Source organism: Pristiophorus japonicus, chromosome 5 (genome assembly GCF_044704955.1).
Source record: "Pristiophorus japonicus isolate sPriJap1 chromosome 5, sPriJap1.hap1, whole genome shotgun sequence".
NCBI classification, from domain to species: Eukaryota; Metazoa; Chordata; class Chondrichthyes; family Pristiophoridae; genus Pristiophorus; species Pristiophorus japonicus.
Genome location: NC_091981.1, coordinates 56,929,206 through 56,949,527, shown reverse-complemented (window position 1 = coordinate 56,949,527; position 20,322 = coordinate 56,929,206). Strand labels below are relative to the sequence as shown.

General features: G+C 43.0%; 1 protein-coding gene across 7 annotated transcripts in view; it reads left to right on the top strand.

Moving 5' to 3' along the window:
* The window catches only part of nup153 (nucleoporin 153), an 87,986-nt gene that overhangs the window by 38,973 nt on the left and 28,691 nt on the right, over positions 1-20,322 (top strand). For 4 of the 7 annotated variants that reach the window (XM_070880653.1, XM_070880652.1, XM_070880647.1 and 1 more), the window contains 9 exons: positions 558-611; positions 1,993-2,139; positions 10,064-10,116; positions 10,232-10,352; positions 15,470-15,607; positions 16,243-16,335; positions 17,781-17,859; positions 17,949-18,071; positions 18,841-19,467. In XM_070880653.1, coding sequence (XP_070736754.1) covers positions 558-611; positions 1,993-2,139; positions 10,064-10,116; positions 10,232-10,352; positions 15,470-15,607; positions 16,243-16,335; positions 17,781-17,859; positions 17,949-18,071; positions 18,841-19,467 — 1,435 coding nt within the window. The remainder of the gene's footprint in view (positions 1-557; positions 612-1,992; positions 2,140-10,063; positions 10,117-10,231; positions 10,353-15,469; positions 15,608-16,242; positions 16,336-17,780; positions 17,860-17,948; positions 18,072-18,840; positions 19,468-20,322) is intronic. The other 3 variants (XM_070880650.1, XM_070880649.1, XM_070880648.1) reach the window with 3 other exon arrangements.

Here is a 20,322-nt window from a genome sequence, read left to right as displayed (position 1 = left end):
ATGGGGCATAAATTTAAAGTAATTGGTAGAAGGTTTAGAGAGGATTTATGAGGAAATTTCTTCACGCAGAGGGTTGTGGGAGAATGAAACTCACTGCCTGAAAGGGTGATCGAGGCAGAAACTCTCACCACATTTAAAAAATACTTAGGTTACAGACCTAGAGCTGGAAAAAAGGATTAGGCTGGATAGCCTCTTGTTGGCCGGCATGGACACGATGGGCCAAAATGACGACCTTCTGTGCTGTAAACTTCTATGATTTCTGTAAAACATAATTTTGGGCACCAGACCCACTGAACATGCAATGCTGGATGTTGCTAAAAAAAAAAAGCACGTATTCCTGCTGATGAGTGTTCATTACACTCAAGCTGTTGTAGCTCACTAAGCATCTTGTTTTAAACTGAGATTGACTATTTCAGTTTTAGGAGTAGGAAGAACTCTGAATACTTTAATCAGAATTTATAAACTGCTTTCTCCCTTCTCTTTCCTCATCTTAACTAATATTTTAATCCTCCTCCCACCACTCTTTGGTCATGCTTGCATTATGAATTTTGTTTCAGCCCTTGGAGAGAAGTACCATAGATGTTACTGGATGGCAGTCCAAGGTGCGAAAGGTAGGATATTGTGGAACCCTTACCATATTGGGTAAATGTATATATTTCCATTTGAAGGGGTAACTTGGAAAATATAACTTGAAAAGAGATCCTTTTTTCAAAAAAAAGGTCTAGGCTCTATTCTGATACTTAATTATGCCAAGTTTGAAGCATTATCGAGCAGCAGGTTGCCTATTTGTTCTTGATGGACCGGGAGGGATTAGAAGATGTTATTTTTCATGTAAGTGGCAGGTGAACACACATGGTATAAATTCATTAAAGGAACCCAAGCAGTATACAAAGTGTGTAATCCCATATCTTGTTGCAAGGAAACAGAGTTATCCAATAACTTAGTTTGAGACATAAGCAAAAAAAATTAAGATGTATTGACCACCCCTCCGCCCCCTTTCTGTTTGCATTGGTAGTTTGATTTGTTTATTATTTCAAACAGCTGTGATTCTAAGAAGAAACACTTCTTGGTATTGTGCCAGCGGATCATGTTTAAATACCTTGTTGAAAAGCCTTGCAGTGTTTGTTCTTAAAAAGTTGAAGTACTGCACCTGTGTCGAGGAATAGAGCAATGGCTACAGAGGTCAAATGGGCTTAAGTAGCAGAAGCACGATACTGCTAGAGCAGCCGTTGATGGTACATTCAGCTGTTGCTGGGTGAAAGTACTTCATTTGTCTATTCACAGGACTAAGCTGTGCATACAGCACAGTGAGCGAGTGCCTGCTAGATTTGGCAAAGAGAAGAAGGCGGCCTTTGTAAAGAAGTGCTGCCTCTGAACTTCAATGTATCCAGTCTATTTGTAATTTTACATTGAGGAAATTATTTGGTCTTTTGGGTTGCCTTACTTTTTGAAGCCTTTTACGTACAATGTCATTAGTCTTCATTTGGGTACTAAGTATAGCACAAGTTGAGCCTCCCTTATCCAGAACCATTCCCGGCCATCGGGTGGCGCATGCGCAGAACTCCGACATGAAGAAATTGAAGTCCTTCCTGCTGCCGACTCCCGCAATCGCTGGTCTGATCCCGCGATCCACCGGCACACCCCCCACCCCCCCCCCCAATGTGTCTCTGCCATACTCCCAGCCCCAAGCCAGCCAGACCTGATATCCCCTTGCTCAGTACCTGTACCATCCAATTTAACGTGACCACCCCTCGTCTGGAAAAATCCCTTATCAGAACAGGCCAGATCCTGAGGGTTCCAAATAAGGGAGGTTCAATCTGCAATTGATTTCTCTGTTTCCACAGGCAAATAAATTAACATTTGATTATTGAATTGTTGAAAGAATAATTTTAAGATGGCTTTGATTTAACTGGACCACAATTACAAATAAATTGGCAATTAAAATATTTGTAATTAGAAGTTCTAAAATCCAATTCTGCTGTTTATTTTCAGCAGGAAACACAGTCTCCTCCAGTCCAGAAACTTCAAGCCCCTATGATGGTTTCTGGAGCTGCAAATAGATCCATCTTTTTCAAGCCATCTTTGACGCCTGGAGGGCAGGGTAACAGGCATATCGACAGGACGGAAATTCGAAACAATGTAAGAAATAAATGTTTTTATTTTTTTGTAAATACCTGCATGTTATGTTTGCTTAATAGCTTTTAGTTATAATTGCATCCTCTGTGTTTCCCACTTTCATTGTTGCATAGAATATACAGCCTAGAAACGGGCCTTTCAGACCAACCAGTCAATGTCTGCGTTTATGCTCCACTTGAGCCTCCCTTCTTCATCCAACTCTTAGCATAACCCTATATTCCCTTCTTTGTATGCTTATCTAGCTTCCCCTTAACTGCATCTATTCTATTCGCCTCAACTTCTTCCTGTGGTAGTGAGTTCCACATTCTCACCACTCTGGGTAAAGAAGTTTCTTCTGAATTCCCAATTTTATTTCTTGGTGACATAAGAACATAAGAAATAGAAGCAGAAGTAGGCCATTTGGCCCTTCGAGCCTCCTCCGCCATTCAATAAGACCATGGCTGATCTGATCTTGGGCTCAGCTCCCCTTCCAGCTCCCCATAACCCATCACTCCCTTATCAATCAAGAATCTGTCTATCTACGCCTTCAATATATTCAATGACCCAGCCTCCACAGCTCTCTGGGGCAGAGAATTCCACAGATTTACAACACTCAGAAGAAATTCCTCCTCATCTCAGTTTTAAATGGGCAGCCCCTTATTCTGAAATTATGCTCCCTAGTTCTAGATTCCCCCATGAAGGGAAACATCCTCTTTGCATCTACCTTGTCAAGCCCTCTATGTCTTATGTGTTTCAATAAGATCACCTCTCACTCTTCTAAACTCCAATGAGCATAGGCCCAACCTAATCAACCTTTCCTCATAAATCAACCCCTTCATTCTCAGGAATCAACCTAGTGAACTACCTCCAATGCAAGTATATTCCTCCTTAAATACGGAGACCAAAACTGTATGCAGTACTCTAGGTGTGGCCTCACCAATACCCTATACGGTTGTAGCAGGACTTCTCTGCTTTTATACTCCATCCTCTTTGCAATAAAGGCCAACATTCCATTTGCCTTCCTGATTACTTGCTGTACCTGCATGCTAACTTTTTGTTTTTCATGCACAAGGACCCCCAGGTCCCTCTGTACTGCAGCATTTTGTAATTTCTCTCCATTTAAATAATAATTTGCTTTTTTATTTTCCTGCTGAAGTGGATAACCTCACACTTTTCCCACATTATATTCCATCTGCCAATGTCTGCCCATTCACTTAGCCTGTCTGTATGCCTTTGAGAATTTTTTGTACGATCTTATATAGATGGCCTCTTGTTTTGCTCTTCCCCACAAGTGGAAACATTCTCTGTCTACTCTATCAAAACCTTTCATCATTTTAAGCGATCCAGCCTCTTCATCCTTTCCTGCTAGTTATAATCTCTCAAGTTCTGGTGTTATAATCTCGCAGGTTCTGGCACCACGGGTGGCTCAGCTGCACGGTACGCGCGGCGGGGGTGGGGTGGTGGGGTAGAGGAAGGAAGAAGAATGGAATAGCAATAGTGGTAGAGAATTCGATAGTCAGGAGCAGACGGGCGTCTCCAGAATGGTATTTTACCTCCCTGGTGCTCGGGTCAAGGATGTCACAACGGCTGCAAGACATTCTGGTGGCGGGGGGGGGGGGGGGGGGTGAACAGCCAGAGGTTGTGGTCCATATCGGTATCAATGACATAGGTAGAAAAAGGGATGTGGTCCTGCTAGCAGAGTTTAGGGAGCTAAAAGAGAGATTAAAAAGCGGGACCTCCAAGGTAGTAATCTCCGGGTTACTGCTGGTGCCATGTGCTAATGAGTACAGAAATAGGAGGATAGAGAAGATGAATGCGTGGCTGGAGAGATGCTGCAGATTCCTGAGGCATTTGGACAGTTTCTAGGGGAGGTTGGACTTGTACAAGCCGGACGGGTTGCACCTCAACAGAGCTGGGACCAATATACTCGTGGAGGGTTTAAACTAGCTTGGCAGTGGGGTGGGAACCGGAGAATAGATTCAGTGGGGAGAGAAGCAAAGCTGGAATGAGGCAACAGAAAAGTAGTAAGTGAATTTGGAAGAGAGGAAGCAAGGACTGGAAAATAGACAACAATGGAGTTTGGCACCACTAAATTGTATATACTTTAATGCAAGGAGTATTGGAAATAAGGCAGATGAGCTGAGAGCACAGATAGACACTTGGCAGTATGATATAGCTGTTACTGAGACATGGCTGAAAGAAAGATGTGTATGGCAGCTCAACATTCCTGGTTACAGGGTTTTCAGACAGGATAGAGAGGGGCGTAAAAAAGGAGTGGGGGTGTGGGAGATGGTTGCAGTATTAATTGAAGAAACAATTACAGCTGTGAGAAGGGATGACGTGTTAGAAGGATCATCAAACGAGGCCACATGGGTTGAATTGAAGAACAAAAAAGGGGCGATCACACTACTGGGAGTGTACTATAGACCCCCAATCAGACCAAGGGAGATAGAAGAACAAATATGTGGGCAAATTACTGCGAAGTGCAAAAACTACAGATCTGTAATAGTGAGGGATTTCAACTACCCTAATATTAACTGGGGGGAAAGCAGTATGAATTGTACAGAGGGTGTGGAATTCCTAAAATGCATTCAGGAGAATTTCTTTAGCCAGTATGTAACAAGTCCAACAAGGGAGGGGGTGGTTCTGAACTAGGTTTTGGTGAATGAAGAGGGGCAGGTGGAAGGGGTATCAGTGGGAGTGCATTTTGGTGCTAGTGATCATAATTCAGTCAAATTTAGGGTAGTTATGGAAAAGGACAAAGGTGGACCAGGAAAAAAATTCTCAATTGGGATAAAGCGAATTTTGCTGAGCTGAGATGAGATTTGGCCAAGATAGGACAGGAAACGGCTACTTGATGGTAAATCAGTGTCAGAGCAGTGGGGGGCATTCAAGGAGGAGATCCTGAGGGCACAGAGCAAGTATGTTTCCTTTTTTTTAATAAAAAGGATGGGTCTAACAAATCTAGAGCCCCCTGGATGTCAAGGGACATACAGGGTACGATAAAGAAAAAAAAGAAGCTTATGACAGATTCCGAGAACTCAATACTGCACAGACTCTAGAGGAGTATAAGAAGTGCAGGGGTGCAATTAAAAAAGATATCGGAAAGCAAAGAGAGAGCATGAAACAGTGCTGGCAAGTAAAATCAGGGAAAACCCAAAGATGTTATTTCAATACATTAAGAGCAAGAGGCTAACTAGAGAAAGAGTGGGGCCTATTAGAGATCTGTGTGGAGGCAGAAGATATGGATATGTTTCTTAATGAATACTTTGCATCTGTTTTCACAAAAGAGAGGGGTGGTGCAGACTTTGCAACGAGGGAGGAGGAGTGTGAACTATTAGATGAGATAAACATAGTGAGAAGTAGTATTAAGGGACTTAGCAGCTTTGAAAGTGGACAAGTACCCGGGTCCAGATGAAATGTAATCCAGTCTGTTAAGAGAAGCAAAAGAGGAAATAGCGGAGGCTCTGACTATCATTTTCCAGTCCTCTCTGGCTACAGGTGTGATGCCAGAGGGCTGGAGGACTGCTAATGTACCTTTGTTTAAAAAGAGAGAAAGGGATGGAATGAGTAATTGCAGGCCAGTCAGCCTAACCTCAGTGGTTGGGAAAATTATTGGAAAAAATCCTGCGGGACAGGATAAATCTACATTTAGAAAAAGACATGGATTAATCAGGGGCAGTCACCATGGATTTGTTATGTCTGACTAACTTGATTGACTTTTTCAAGGAGGTAGCCAGGTGGGTCGATTAGAGCGGTGCGTTTGATGTAGTGTATATAGATTTTAGCAAATCTGTTGATAAGGTCCCACATGGCAGACTGGTCGCATTAGTAAACGCCCATGGGATCCAGGGCAAAATGGCAAGTTGGATCCAAAATTGGCTCAGAGGCAGAAAGCAAAGGGTAATGGTTGATGGGTGTTTTTATGACTGGAAGGCTGTATCCAGTGGGATTCTGCAGGGCTCAGTGCTGGGTCCCTTGCCTTTTGTGGTATATACCAATGACTTGGACTTGAATGTTGCGGGTATGATGACACTAAAATAGGCTGCGTGGTTGATAATGAAGAAGAAAGCTGCGGATTGCAGGAAGATATCAATGTAGTGGTCAGGTGGGCAGAACAGTGCCAAATGGAATTTAATCCAGAGAAGTGTGAGGTAATGCATTTGGGGAGGTCTAACAAGGCAAGGGAATACACATTAAATGGTTCGCTACTGAAAAGTGTAGCGGAACAAAGGGACCTTGAAGCGCAGGTCCACAGATCCGTAAGGTAGCAAGCCAGGTAGATAAGGTGGTGAAGAAGGCATATGGAATACTTGCCTTTATTAGTCGAGGCATAGAATACAAGAGCAAGGAGGTTATGCTTGAACTGTATAAAACACTGGAGCTGGAGTAGTGTGTGCAGTTCTGGTCACCGCATTACAGGAAAGATGCGATTGCACTGGAAAGGGTGCAGAGGAGATTTACAAGAATGTCTGCACTGGCAAATTTTGGCTGTGCGGAAAGATTGGAGATGCTGGGTCTGTTTTCTTTGGAACAAAGGGGCTGAGGGGAGATCTTATTGAGGTGTATAAAATTATGAATGGCCTGGATAGAGGTGGATAGGAAGGACCTGTTTCCCTTGGCCGAGGGGTCAACAACCAGGGGAAATAGACTTAAAGTAATTGGGGGGAGGTTTAGAGTAGATATGAGGGGAAATGTCTTCATCCAGAGGGTAGTGGGGGTCTGGAACTCATTGCCTGAAAGGGTGGTAGAGGCAGAAACCCTCACCACATTTTTAAAATACTTGGATGTGCACTTAGTGGCGTAACCTACAGGGCTACGGACCAAGAGCTGGAAAGTGGGATTAGGCTGGATAGCTCTTGGTTGGCTGGTGTGGACACGATGGGCCGAAATGGCCTCTTTGTGCTGTAAACTTCTATAATTCTATGATCATCCATGTAAATCCTTTTTCTATCCTCTCAAGGGCCTCTATATCCTTGTTATAATATGGCGACCAGAACTGTACACAGTAATTCAAGTGTGGTATCACCAAGGTGCGATACAAGTTTAGCATAACTTCTCTACTTTTCAATCCAACCCTCTAGAAATAAATTTTTGTGTTTGCTTTGCTTTTGTTATGGCCTTATTGACCTGTGTCGCAACTTTTAGTGATTTGTGTATTTGTACTCCCAGATAAATTGTGAACGACTGTGGTCTCAGCACTGATCCTTGTGGAACACCACTTTCTGCCACTCTGAATAGCTACCCTTTCCCCTACTCTCTGCTTTCTGCCTTTCAGCCAGCTAACTCTCCGTTCTGTTAATTGCCCATGACGCCACATGGCCTGATCTTATTCCTTGGTCTTTTCTGTGGTACAGGTGCAGCGTCGAAAATCCGTAAAATGTTCCGGAATGCGGGCCCCCTCCTCGGGACGCCGCCTACCTCTTGCCCGTCTCGGGCTGACTTGCCCTCACCCCCACTGCCTCAGGCCGCCTCGGGCCGACCCACCTCCCTCCCTTACCTACCTATCTGTCTACTTGGCCCAGGCGTTTCTGAACTTGGACGTCGGAAAGGCGTTCTGAAGTCCGGAAATACACAGAATCCAGAGCGGCCTCGGTCCCGAGGCTTCCGGATTCTCAATGTTGCACCTTATTGAAATAAGGAAATCTAGAAATATATCATCTGTAGCTTTACACTTGTCTACTCTCTCTCTCTTACCTCTTCAAAGAATTCAATGAAGTTGGTCAAGTAAGATTTTCCCTTTTTGAAATCCATGTTGACTATTATTATATGGCTCAGAGACGTGTATTATATACAGCAGACACCTCAAAGCGCTGGAGAAGTACCACCAGTGCTGCCTCCGCAAGATCCTGCAAATCCACTGGGAGGATAGACGCACAAACGCCAGTGTCCTCGCCCAGGCCAATATCCCCAGCATCAAAGTGTTGACCACACTCAACCAGCTCCATTGGGCAGGCCACATTGTCCGCAGGCCCGACACAAGACTCCCTAAGCAAGTGCTCTGATCGCAACTTCTACATGGCAAGCGAGCCCTAGGTGGGTAGAGGAAACGCTTCAAGGACACCCTCCAAGCCTCCTTGATAAAGTGTAACATCCCCACCAGCACCTGCGAATCCCTGACCCAAGACCGCCCAAAATGGAGGAAGAGCATCCAGGAGGGCGCTGAGCACCTCGAGCCTCGTCGCCGAGAGCATTCAGAAATCAAACGCAGACAGTGGAAGGAGCCTGCGGCAAACCAGGCTCCCCACCCACCCTTTTCTTCAACCACTGTCTGTCCCACCTGTGACAGACCTGTAATTCCTGCATTGGACTGTACAGCCACCTAAGAACTCACTTTTAGAGTGGAAGCAAGTCTTCCTCGATTTCGAGGGACTGCCTATGATAATGATTTGGTCTCTAGATGTTCTTCTATTTTCCCCTTTTAGGGATTCCATTATTTTTCCTACTACTGATAACCTAACTGCTCCATAGTCCCCTGGACATATTCTATCTCCTTAAATATAGGTGTAATGTTAGCTATCTGCCAGTCCTTTGGCACTACACATTTTTTAATGAATCATTAAATATATGTAATAGTGCCTCTTCTATCTCTCCCCTAAATTCTTTTAAAATGCACGGATGTAATCCGTCCGAACTAGAGGTTTTAATCCTGAGTTTGATTCATTTAAATAATACTTATTCTCCTTATTTTGAATGCGATTATATCATTTCTGATCTCATTTTCCGAGATCATGTCACAAATTTCTAAATTGTACTCCTTATACCTAAGTCCATGTCATTTATATATAACCAGAAAAGCAATGCTTCCTTGGGGGACCCCACTGCATACTTCTCTCCAGTCAGAAAAAAACAACTGTTCACTATTTCCTGCCTCCTATCCCTTAGCCAATTAAGTACCCAAGTTAACACCGTCCTTTTAATACTATGTGCTAATATTTTCCGAATAAATCTGTCCTGTGATACTTTATTAAATGACATTATAGTCCACATATAAAAAATCTACTGCACTACCTTCATCAACCGTGTCTGTTATTTCATGTAGGAAATTGTGAATATGTATCTGCATCCTACCACTTCCACGTAGCAATTGCACAGAGCTGTTCTCATCATGTTGAATTGGGACTGGAGCACAATTTAATACATGAGTTTTGGTGTATCCAGCCACAAAATGAGTAACTGACCTCTTGAGAAGCAATTTCAGTTTCAACAGTGCTATGGATTTGGCACTAAAAACAATTAAATGGTGTGACTTCAGTTATTTTGATTGTAACCATACTTCAATCTATGAAGTATGCTGGTATATTGGCAGAAATGGTGCTTCTGGGTTAAAACAACATGGCAGTTATGTAACGAAATGTCCAGCAATTTACCAAATGTAAGCAAGCCAAATAATGTACTTTATTTTTACTTTTTAGGGTACTTCAGCTTTAAATGAGTATCAGATTTTGTAAGCTGCTAAATTTTATTTGTTGTTTGATTTGACATTAGAAAAAAAATAAACTGTATAATCTAAACAAGTGCAGGTGAGCGTCCGAAATCCGGAGATCCAAAATTCGGAATGTTCCGGAATACGGACACGGGGTCAATCCATGACTGGGTTGTCCGGAAACCGGGAAATGTTCCAAAATCCGGACTCCCCTGCCTCGGCGGCCTGGCCCTGCCTCGCCTAGGCCCTCCCTCGCCCTGGCCCTCGGCGACCCGACCTCGCCCTGGCTCTGGTTCTCCCCCCTCTCTCCCTTACCTCAGCGGACCAACCTCATCGCCCTTACCTTGGCTGCCTGACCCCACCTACCTCGGCCCAGGAAAAGACGTTCCAAAATCCGGAAATACCCGGAATGGCTTCAGTCCCGACGTTTCTGGATTTCGGACGCTCAACCTGTATATCAGAGATTGTATATATTTTTTAAAAATTGGTCTAGGTATTCAATTTCATTCTCTTTGATTTCAGATAGCGAGGGAGAAATTGCCCATCCCTGAAATAAACCTTCAAACAACAAAAAGGTATGGTACCGACAATACTACTGACATCAAGTACTTTCAGACATGAATTTTAAAATACTTTATCATTAATTTTTCAGTTTTTCATAGGCGCTCTCCTTTTTTATTTATATTGTAGTGATAGCAGCTGTTCATATCCAATAATTGGTTCTCGTGCGACCAATGGCCTCACATCTGGGGGAGCTGGAGGAAAAATGAAGAGAGAAAAGGGGCATTACTCATCCAGAGGTGCACAGGAGGTTAGAGTAAATTGTCTTCTAATTCTCAAACACTGAGTATTGCTTGCTAGTGTTTCAAGAATCTTTATCTGGGCACTTCTGTAAAGTGATTGTTACATTTGAGCTTTCCCTTTATATATTTCCTTTATACAGTATTCCTTGAAAGTGTTGTTGCAAGCAAGTTGGCTTAACTCTTTAATCTAAATGATGCCTTTTTTGAGGTCTGTGAATGGCGCAGATGTTTTATTTCCATATTTAACCTCTGCTGCTACACAGTTTATTGTTGGACATCTAACAGAAACATTGACGAGAATTGTATTCTACTCAAACTTGTGGATTTGTCATAGAATATTCAGATGAATGAATGACTGAATCATAGATGGGCGTTTCTGCGGCCGCAACTGAGACTCCAGGGTGGTATGTTGCCTCCCTGGTGCAAGGGTCAAGGATGTCTCTGAGCGGGTGCAGGACATTATGAAAAGGGAGGTTGAACAGCCAGTTGTCGTGGTGCATATAGGTACCAACGATATAGGTAAAAAAACGGGATGAGGTCCTACGAGAAGAATTTAGGGAGCTTGGAGCCAAATTTTAAAAGTAGGACCTCAAAAGTAGTAATCTCAGGATTGCTACCAGTGCCATGTGCTAGTCAGAGTAAGAAATGCAGGATAGCCCAGATGAATGCGTGGCTTGAGGAGTGGCGCAGCAGGGAGGGATTCAAATTCCTGGGACATTGGAACCGGTTCTGGGGTAGGTGGGACCAGTACAAACCGGACAGTCTGCACCTGGGCAGGACCGGAACCAATGTCCTAGGGAGAGTGTTTGCTAGTGCTGTTGGGGAGGAGTTTAACTAATATGGCAGAGGGATGGGAACCTATGCAGGGAGGCGGAGGGAAATAAAAGGGAGACAGAGGCAAAAGATAGAAAGGAGAAGAGTAAAAGTGGAGGGCAGAGAAACCCAAGGCAAAAAACAAAAAGGGCCATATTACAGCAAAATTCTAAAGGGGCAAAGTGTGTTTAAAAAGACAAGCCTGAAGGCTCTGTGCCTCAATGCGAGGAGTATTCGTAATAAGGTGGATGAATTAACTGCAAGATATAAGTTAATTGGCATCACAGAGACATGGCTCCAGGATGACCAAGGCTGGGAACTCAACATCCAGGGGTATTCAACATTTAGGAAGGATAGACAGAAAGGAAAAGGAAGTGGGGTGGCATTACTGGTTAAAGAGGAAATTAATGCAATAGTAAGGAAGGACATTGGCTTGGATGATGTGGAATCATTATGGGTGGAGCTACGGAATACCAAAGGGCAGAAAACGCTGGTGGGAGTTGTGTACAGACCACCAAACAGTAGTAGTGAGGTTGGGGACAGCATCAAACAAGAAATAAGGGATGTGTGTAATAAAGGTATAGCAGTTATCATGGGCGACTTCAATTTACATAATAGATTGAGCTAACCAAACTGGTAGCAATGCAGTGGAGGAGGATTTCCTGGACTGTATTAGGGATGGTTTTCTTGACCAATATGTCGAGGAACCAACTAGAGAGCTGGCCATCCTCGACTGGGTGATGTGTAATGAGAAGGGACTAATTAGCAATCTTGTTGTGCGAGGCCCCTTGGGGAAGAGTGCCCATAATATGGTAGAATTCTTTATTAAGATGGAGAGTGACACAGATAATTCAGAGACTAAGGTCCTGAACTTAAGGAAAGCTAACTTCGACAGCATGAGGTGTGAATTGGCTAGAATAGACTGGCAAATGATACTTAAAGGGTTCATGGTGGATAGGCAATGGCAAACATTTATAGATCACATGGATGAACTTCAACAATTGTACATCCCTGTCTGGAGTAAAAATAAAACGGGGAAGGTGGCTCAACCGTGGCTAACAAGGGAAATTAAGGATAGTGTTAGATCCAAGGAAGAGGCAAATAAATTGGCCAGAAAAAGCAGCAAACCTGAGGACTAGGAGAAATTTAGAATTCAGCAGAGGAGGACAAAGAGTTTGATTAGGAGGGGGAAAATAGAGTACGAGAGGAAGCTTGCCGGGAACATAAAAACTGACTGCAAAAGCTTCTATAGATATGTGAAGAGAAAAAGATTAGTGAAGACAAACATAGGTCCCTTGCAGTTGGACTCGGGTGAATTTATAATGGGGAACAAAGAAATGGCAGACCAATTGAACAAATACTTTGACTCTGTCTTCACAAAGGAAGACACAAATAACCTTCCGGATGTACTAGGGGACCGAGGGTCTGGAGAGAAGGAGGAACTGAAGGATATCCTTATCAGGTGGGAAATTGTGTTGGGAAAATTGATGGGATTGAAGGCCGATAAATCCCTGGGGCCTGATTATCTTCATCACAGAGTACTTAAGGAAGTGGCCCTGGAAATAGTGGATGCATTGGTGATCATTTTCCAACAGTCTATCGACTCTGGATCAGTTCCTATAGACTGAAGTGTAGCTAATGTAACACCACTTTTTAAAAAAGGAGGGAGAGAGAAAACGGGTAATTATAGACCGGTTAGCCTGACATCAGCAGTGGGGAAAATGTTGGAATCACTTATTAAGGATGAAATAGCAGCGCATTTGGAAAGCAGTGACAGGATGGATTTATGAAAGGGAAATCATGCTTGACAAATCTTCTGGAATTTTTTGAGGATGTAACTAGTAGAGTGGACAAAGGAGAACCAGTGGATGTGATGTATTTAGACTTTCAAAAGGCATTTGACAAGGACCCACATAAGAGATTAGTGTGCAAAATCAAAGCACATTATATTGGGGGTGATGTACTGGCGTGGATAGAGAATTGGTTGGCAGATAGGAAGAAGAGAGTCGGGATAAACGGGTCCTTTTCGGAATGGGAGGCAGTGACCAGTGGAGTGCCGCAGGGCTCAGTGCTGGGACCCCAGCTCTTTACAATATACATTAATGATTTGGATGAAGGAATTGAATGTAATATCTCCAAGTTTTCAGATGACACTAAACTGGGTGGCGGTGTGAGCTGTGAGGAGGATGCTAAGAGGCTGCAGGGTGAATTGGACAGGTTAGGTGAGTGGGCAAATGCATGGCAGATGCAGTATAATGTGGATAAATATGAGGTTATCCACTTTGGAAGCAATAGCACGAAGGCAGAATATTATTTGAATGGCGGCAGATTAGGAAAAGGGGAGGCGCAACGAGACCTGGGTGTCATGGTTCATCAGTCATTGAAAGTTAGCATACAGGTACAGCAGGTGGTGAAGAAGGCAATTGGCATGCTGGCCTTCATAGCTGGGCGATTTGAGTATAGGAGCAGGGAGGTCTTACTGCAATTGTACAGGGCCTTGGTGAGGCCTCACCTGGAATATTGTGTTCAGTTTTGGTCTCCTAATCTGAGGAAGGACGTTCTTGCTATTGAGGGAGTGCAGCGAAGCTTCACCAGACTGATTCCAGGGATGGCTGGACTGACTTATGAGGAGAGACTGGATCAACTGGGCCTTTATACACTGGAGTTTAAAAGGATGAGCGGGGATCTCAGAAACGTATAAGATTCTGACGGGACGGGACAGGTTAGATGCATGGAGACTGTTCCCGATGTTGGGGAAGTCCAGAACCAGAGGACACAGTCTTAGGCGTAGGCCATTTAGATGAGAAACTTCTTCACTCAGAGTTGTTAACCTGTGGAATTCCCTGCCGCAGAGAGTTGTTAATGCCAGTTCATCGGATATATTCAAGAGGGAGTTAGATATGGTCCTTACGGCTAAAGGGATCGAGGGGTATGGAGAGAAAGCAGGAAAGGGGTACTGAGGTGAATGATCAGCCATGCTCTTATTGAATGGTGGTGCAGGCTCGAAGGGCCGAATGGCCTACTCCTGCACCTATTTTCTATGTTTCTATGAATGGGAAAAAACAACGGAAAAACTTTGTTAGTAATAAAAGATGCATTTATTATGGGACTATTTATAGTTATTGGTGAAATTTGCAGGTGAGATAACTGAAATGTGGAAATGAAGCCTCATTCACAAACCTCAAAGGGGCAGAAAAATCCTTCAGTGAGTTTTGTACTGATGGTTACAATTACACTGAAAGAATGAGAGACAATACAAAAAGGTTAGATTATTTAACATTTTCCAATAGCCACAGCACCATTTGTCAAATCAAGCTGGCAATGCTTTGTGAAAAGATGCAAAACCGCTCCTTCCTTTCCTGCCCCTTCCTGTATTTAAAAATTTGTGGTCTCCTATTTTTAAAAATAACTTTAAAATAGGGCAGGGGGCGGGGGGAATATCTATTGTGGCTGCAGTTTGAAAGGGACAGGTTCTCAGCAGTTTGCCTCACTTCTAACCCCTAGTTTGATGTAATAATTTTTACATATTTTGAACTACATTAATAGTGAAGAGGACTATATCACAGTTGGGTAATCTAACATTAGTTAGTTCTGATAATATAGCTTAAAGGATACATAGAGATGGGTTATAAGGTAGTAACCTAACTAGAGTTTAGGCGAATGATCCCAAAATTCCTAACCACTGAAGTATCAAAGTATTGGGATTGTAGACTCCTGACACCTTGCCTATTTTGAATTCTTAAGTGACTTTTTGGAAATTCCCTAAACAATTAAATTTTTTCTTAGCAACTTGTATTGCTGTTTTCAAAGGACTTGTATATGGCTCTGGTTACATGTTCACAAAGAATGACAGAATGAAAATCAAACATTGGCCGAGAATGATCGAGGCATAAAACAAAATAAATATTACCAAGAAAATAATTTGAGCAGAAAAGTGATGTGTCCTGGAGCTATGGAGCAGCGCAGAGTTGGGTCTAGAGCTGGACAAAACAGTAGACTTGCCCAGACTCCACATGGCAGAATCCTGAATTGTGAACAGCCCAAAAAAGGCCAAAATCAAGTCTTGCAATAAAGTCCCTCAACTTGCATGATCTAAGTGGCTTTGAGCCCTGGAATTAAATTGCAACCTTTTAATTAGTTTCCCCTCATTTGTTTTATGTGACGTGTACTGTATTATAGTTGACATTGCAAACAATTTTGAGATGCATGCTTACTTGCCATTTATAGGAATGATGGAGTATGTTTGTTCATTGCTAAATGGCATTTGTGCTGTATATTAAAACTATAACTGCAAATATTGTGCCTTCTGCAGGTACAGGCCCCAGCCCTAGAACTGCCAGAAGTATCATTACCAATTAAAACTACAGCATTGCCTACCTTCAACTTTGGCTCCCCTTGTACAGCAGTATCACCCGTAACACCTACTGTAACAAAATCTTTTTCTGACAAGGTATAGTGCTGTTGTGTGTTGCGTGTTTTGCTTGCCTGGTTTTTCACATGTTTTCATGGTATATACCCATTGCAGAGGGTGTGGATCATAACAAGCTCCTGCCAGTGTATCTCATGGCTCTGTCCTGGGGAATTCCTAATGCAGCATTTTGGTCCAGTTGCCTGTTGAAGTATTCCCTTTGTAGTAGTTAGAAATGTTGGTTGTATGTCTAAACTTTGAAATACCTTGATTTTCTCTTGCCACCTGTATATAAAAAAAACCCTCAAAGTTTGTACCTTTTTGAAGCTGAAGGGGTTCAATTTCTACTCGTGTAAATTTGCTTTGTTTATTAGTTGTGCCTTTTACCATTTTCTCTCCTTACAAAGGAAAGTAAACTTAAAAGTTTGAGATTTAGTATATGTTTACACAAATTTCTAAGACACTTGTGAAATATAGTGTTGCATGCAAAATAAGCTCATCACCTAAATGCTTGGCATCATACTATCTGATGGTGGTTTTGTGCCCTCTACGACAGCAATATTGACGAACACCTGGGATCAGATCAATTGCTAACCTAGGCCAGGGTAAAAAGCAATTTTGTTTTTGAAGTGGGAAAGGGCAGCTTTGAAACTTGTGTCTGTTTTATTCACGTACAGGCAGTCGTATCCAGTCCTAGCAGCGTTGCCTTTACCTTTTCTACACCGAATATAAAAGCAACCGAGGCAAATCTGCAACCTGCTTCAGTATCTGTAAGTAATTTTGTTGAGCAAAAAGCATTATAAATTTCCATTGTTTGAGAGTAAACTTTAAAAAAAAACGTAATCTCTGTCAGCCCAATTAATTTCTACAATTTGAGCAGTTGATATGGAGATCATTCTGTACAATTTCCAAGTTATTGACCGTGGTATGAAATATTGACCGTGTTGGTAGATAATCAAATGCAAATATCTGTCAGATATCCAGGCCAAAGCTTCCTGTGTAACAGTGTGGATATCTTGTAGGCTGCCTGCAAATTTCCTCAAAGGGCAGTGCTCAGTGATGTGCTCCAGGATCTGATTAAGCTTCAGTCGCATGATGGTAATGCTTTAATCTTCCATCTATGGAAAAGTGGCAGCATCTACCATGATTGATTCTGAGGTGGCTGATGGTTGTGCACTGTTTACGAGGAAGTTCTGATCCTTCACGTTGTACTGTGGGGTTCTCTATATGTCACAGTTGTTCCATGCATTTTGCCATTGGTCATCATGGCTGAGGGGAGATCGCTGAAGGTCTTTGGCAATGGTCCAAACTGGCCTTCTAGAATTGAGACGGGTTGGGGGTAGATTGTTCAAGTCGGCCTGGATCAGCACGTCTTTGCTGGTGTAGCGGTTATATTCTCTGGAGACTGCATATTCACGGCATAGCTGTGGCGGTGCGATGTTTGCATGGAGGGGTAGCAAAGATGTTGGTATCGATAAAAGCGTATCAGTGATAATTCTCATAGCTGGACATAAACTGATTTGACATGCGGACTCGATAGCCATGCCAGAGAACAGTACACCACTGTAGAGTACACCAGGGTGACTGCTGCCGTACGGAGGGTTTGAGCATCTGCTCCCCAGATGAATCCAGTGAGTTTCTGGATCAAGTTGACCCTACTCTTAAGTTTTTTTCCCATGGTTCTGGAAATGCTGTCTTTCGACAGAGTGCGATCGAGCGTGACTCCTAAATAGGAAGGGTTTTGTCATGGTTTACCTCTGTCGCAAAAGGAGATTTTCAAAACCTGGTTTGCTTGATGGGTGTTGAGGTGGAATGTCAAGGTGACGGTCTTTAGTGGGTTTGGCTGAAGTCGCCATCGGCGGAAGTAGGCCACTGGTAAATCTCTGGTCAGGGTCTCCTAGGTGATGGACAGATTCATCTTTTGCGAGGCCAAGGAAATGTCATTGGCGTATATGAACTTACGAAACTCTGTTTCAGGCGGGTCACTGGACAGAACCCTGTGGGAGTCTGTTGTTCATTGTTCTATATCTGCTCTTCTGGGTGCCATAGTACACATGGAAGCATTGGTTGCTAAGCATGGAGTTGAGAAGATGGATCGTTGTTGAATATAAAGTGGCAGGAATGCCGATTTGTTACAATGTTGTCTGCACTTGTAGAAATTGACGCAACTACTTTTCTTCTTTTTCCACACCACTGTTCCCCCACTACCACAAAGACTGGATTTACCTTTAGTGAGCCGATTGACAAATCAATTCCACTTGTCTTTGTATCTGCTAGACCATCCATTAATGCAGGTATACATGTTTTTACTATATATAAATTAATCAGCCATCGGCACATAGCTTGACACTGATGACTGAAAATCTTTCATGCAATCTTTTAGCAAAATGCATCTCGTCACCTATTTCTACACCAACAAACAAGAGAAAAGATGAATGTGATGGACAATTGAAAACTGCTAAAACTCTGAAGCAAGGAAGTGTCTTAGACATCTTAAAGGGTCCTGGTGAGTAATATTTTTAAGAGCATTTAAAAACAAGCCTGTTTCCACCCCCCACCCCCAGCAAAATAAAAAGTAGTATCCATCTTTTAGGGTTCACATGGAGGATAACCAGCAAGCTGCAAATAGAAGATAAACATGAGCTCTATTAATACTTGGCTTGACAGCTGGACTGTGGTGCTTGATAGGTAATGTTTTTCAGTAACCAAGGCAGCAAGCTATACAGGTGTCTTGCATTGACAGGTATAGGGGTAACCCCATGATATGTGATGGGAAGCTGAAAAGGATAAAGATGATTGCTCATCAAGTATATTAGTAGCTATGCAAATTAAATTATCATCTTTGGGCTACGCTATAATATTGATTCTATTCTTGGGTTGATATAAGTGGGTTTAATTATACATTGTGATGACTTTTGGCTAGATTATATGTGGGAACCTGATTTGTTCTGCAGCAGGCCTGGAAGTTTGGTTCAGCGAGGACTGGAGTAACATGGGTGGGTTTCAAGTATTAACCATGTGTAGAAAATTGTTGATTTGCTCAGACGAGCAGATAGGCTATCCGGATAGATATGTTAAAGTGCTGTTTGTCCAGTCTACCCTGTGTTTGATATAAATGAAGTCCCATGTAACAGAATTCTGTTGCGCTAGTAAGGGCTCACTCATTATTGTCTATGTTGCTATGTTGCTGTCCCATCAGCATTAGTGAGAATATTGTGTACGAACAAACAAACATCTTAAAACTTATGTCATCTGTTTTTTTTATCTGTTCCAAGGGTTCACTTCGCCACCATCGTCCACACAATGTGTCATCAAGTCCTTGGCCAGTACACCAGCTACTGTGAAACCTTTACCATCAACTACTGAAGAAAACAGTTCCTCCATTGAGAGCTCAAGCACCTTTGGATTTGGAGATAAGTTCAAACCAGCTGAAGGTTCCTGGCAATGTGGTTCCTGTTTTTTACAAAACAAAAGCACAGATAGTAAATGTGTTGCTTGTCAAACTGCTAAATCTGCACCTCCCTTACAGACTAATAATGAGTCAGCCAGTAAAGGCATGGCTACATCTAAAGAGACTCCATTGAATTTTGGAGACAAATTCAAACCTGCAGTGGGTATTTGGGGCTGTGACACCTGTTTGGTTCAAAACAAATTGGAAGCTGTAAAATGTGTGGCTTGTGAAAAGCCTAAACTTGGAACTGGAGTAAAGCCTGCAATGACTTTGCCTGTGGTAACTGAAAGTACAAGCAACAGAGAGTTAAACATGTCCAACAATACCTCTGTCTGCTTCGGATTGGCAGATCAGTTTAAGAAACCGGAAGGAGTTTGGGACTGTTCCGTGTGTCTTGTACAAAACAAGGCTGAAGACAGCAAGTGTGTGGCTTGTCAGTCTGCTAAGCCAGGTAGGTGATGCAGGTTTTTTTTTTCACGATGTGGCCCGTGTTAGCAAGGCCTCATTTATTTGTTGTCCATCCCTAGTTACATTGAGATGGTAGTGGTGGACCTTATCCTTGGATCGCTGCTATCCATGGTGTTGGGTATGAAATTTCCAGGTTTTGCCCATTGATCAAGGAATGGTAGTATGCATCCAGGTCAGGGTGGTGTGTGACTTGCATCCGTCCAGGTGAGTAGTGAATATTCCATCACACTCCTGACTTGAGCTTGTAGATGGTGAAGAGGCTTTGATGGGTCAGGAGATGTGCCACTCATTTTGGAGTACCCAAGCTCTGTCCTGCTCTTGCAGCACTATTGTTGATATGGCTGGTCTGGTTATGATGCACCTCCTTCCCCGGATATTAATGGGAGACTCGGCTATGGTGAACAGGGGAAGTAGTTGATCCATTTCTTGTTGAGAATTGATCGATGTCTGCCGTGAATTTGACCTACCACATTTCAGCCTAAGCCTGGATGATGTTGTCCATGTCCTGCTGTAGGTTAGCATGGGCTGTTTCTGTATTGGAAGAGTTATGACCACTAAAATAGTCAGTGAAAAACCTCATGTCTGACCTTGTGGTGGTGGGAAGGTTGGGATCTGAGGGACTTGTGCAGTGGGGTCCTGGAGCTGCAACTATTGGCCTCCAACAACCACAACCATCTTTCCTTTGTGTCAGGTATGACTGGAGTCCCGAGGGTTTCCCCATTGACTCCCATTGATCTCCATTGTGCCATACTCTATTGAATGCTGCTTTTATAGGGGAGTGGTTACTCTCAACTTTCTAGCATCCAACTTTTGTGTTCATGCATGGATTAAAGCTGTG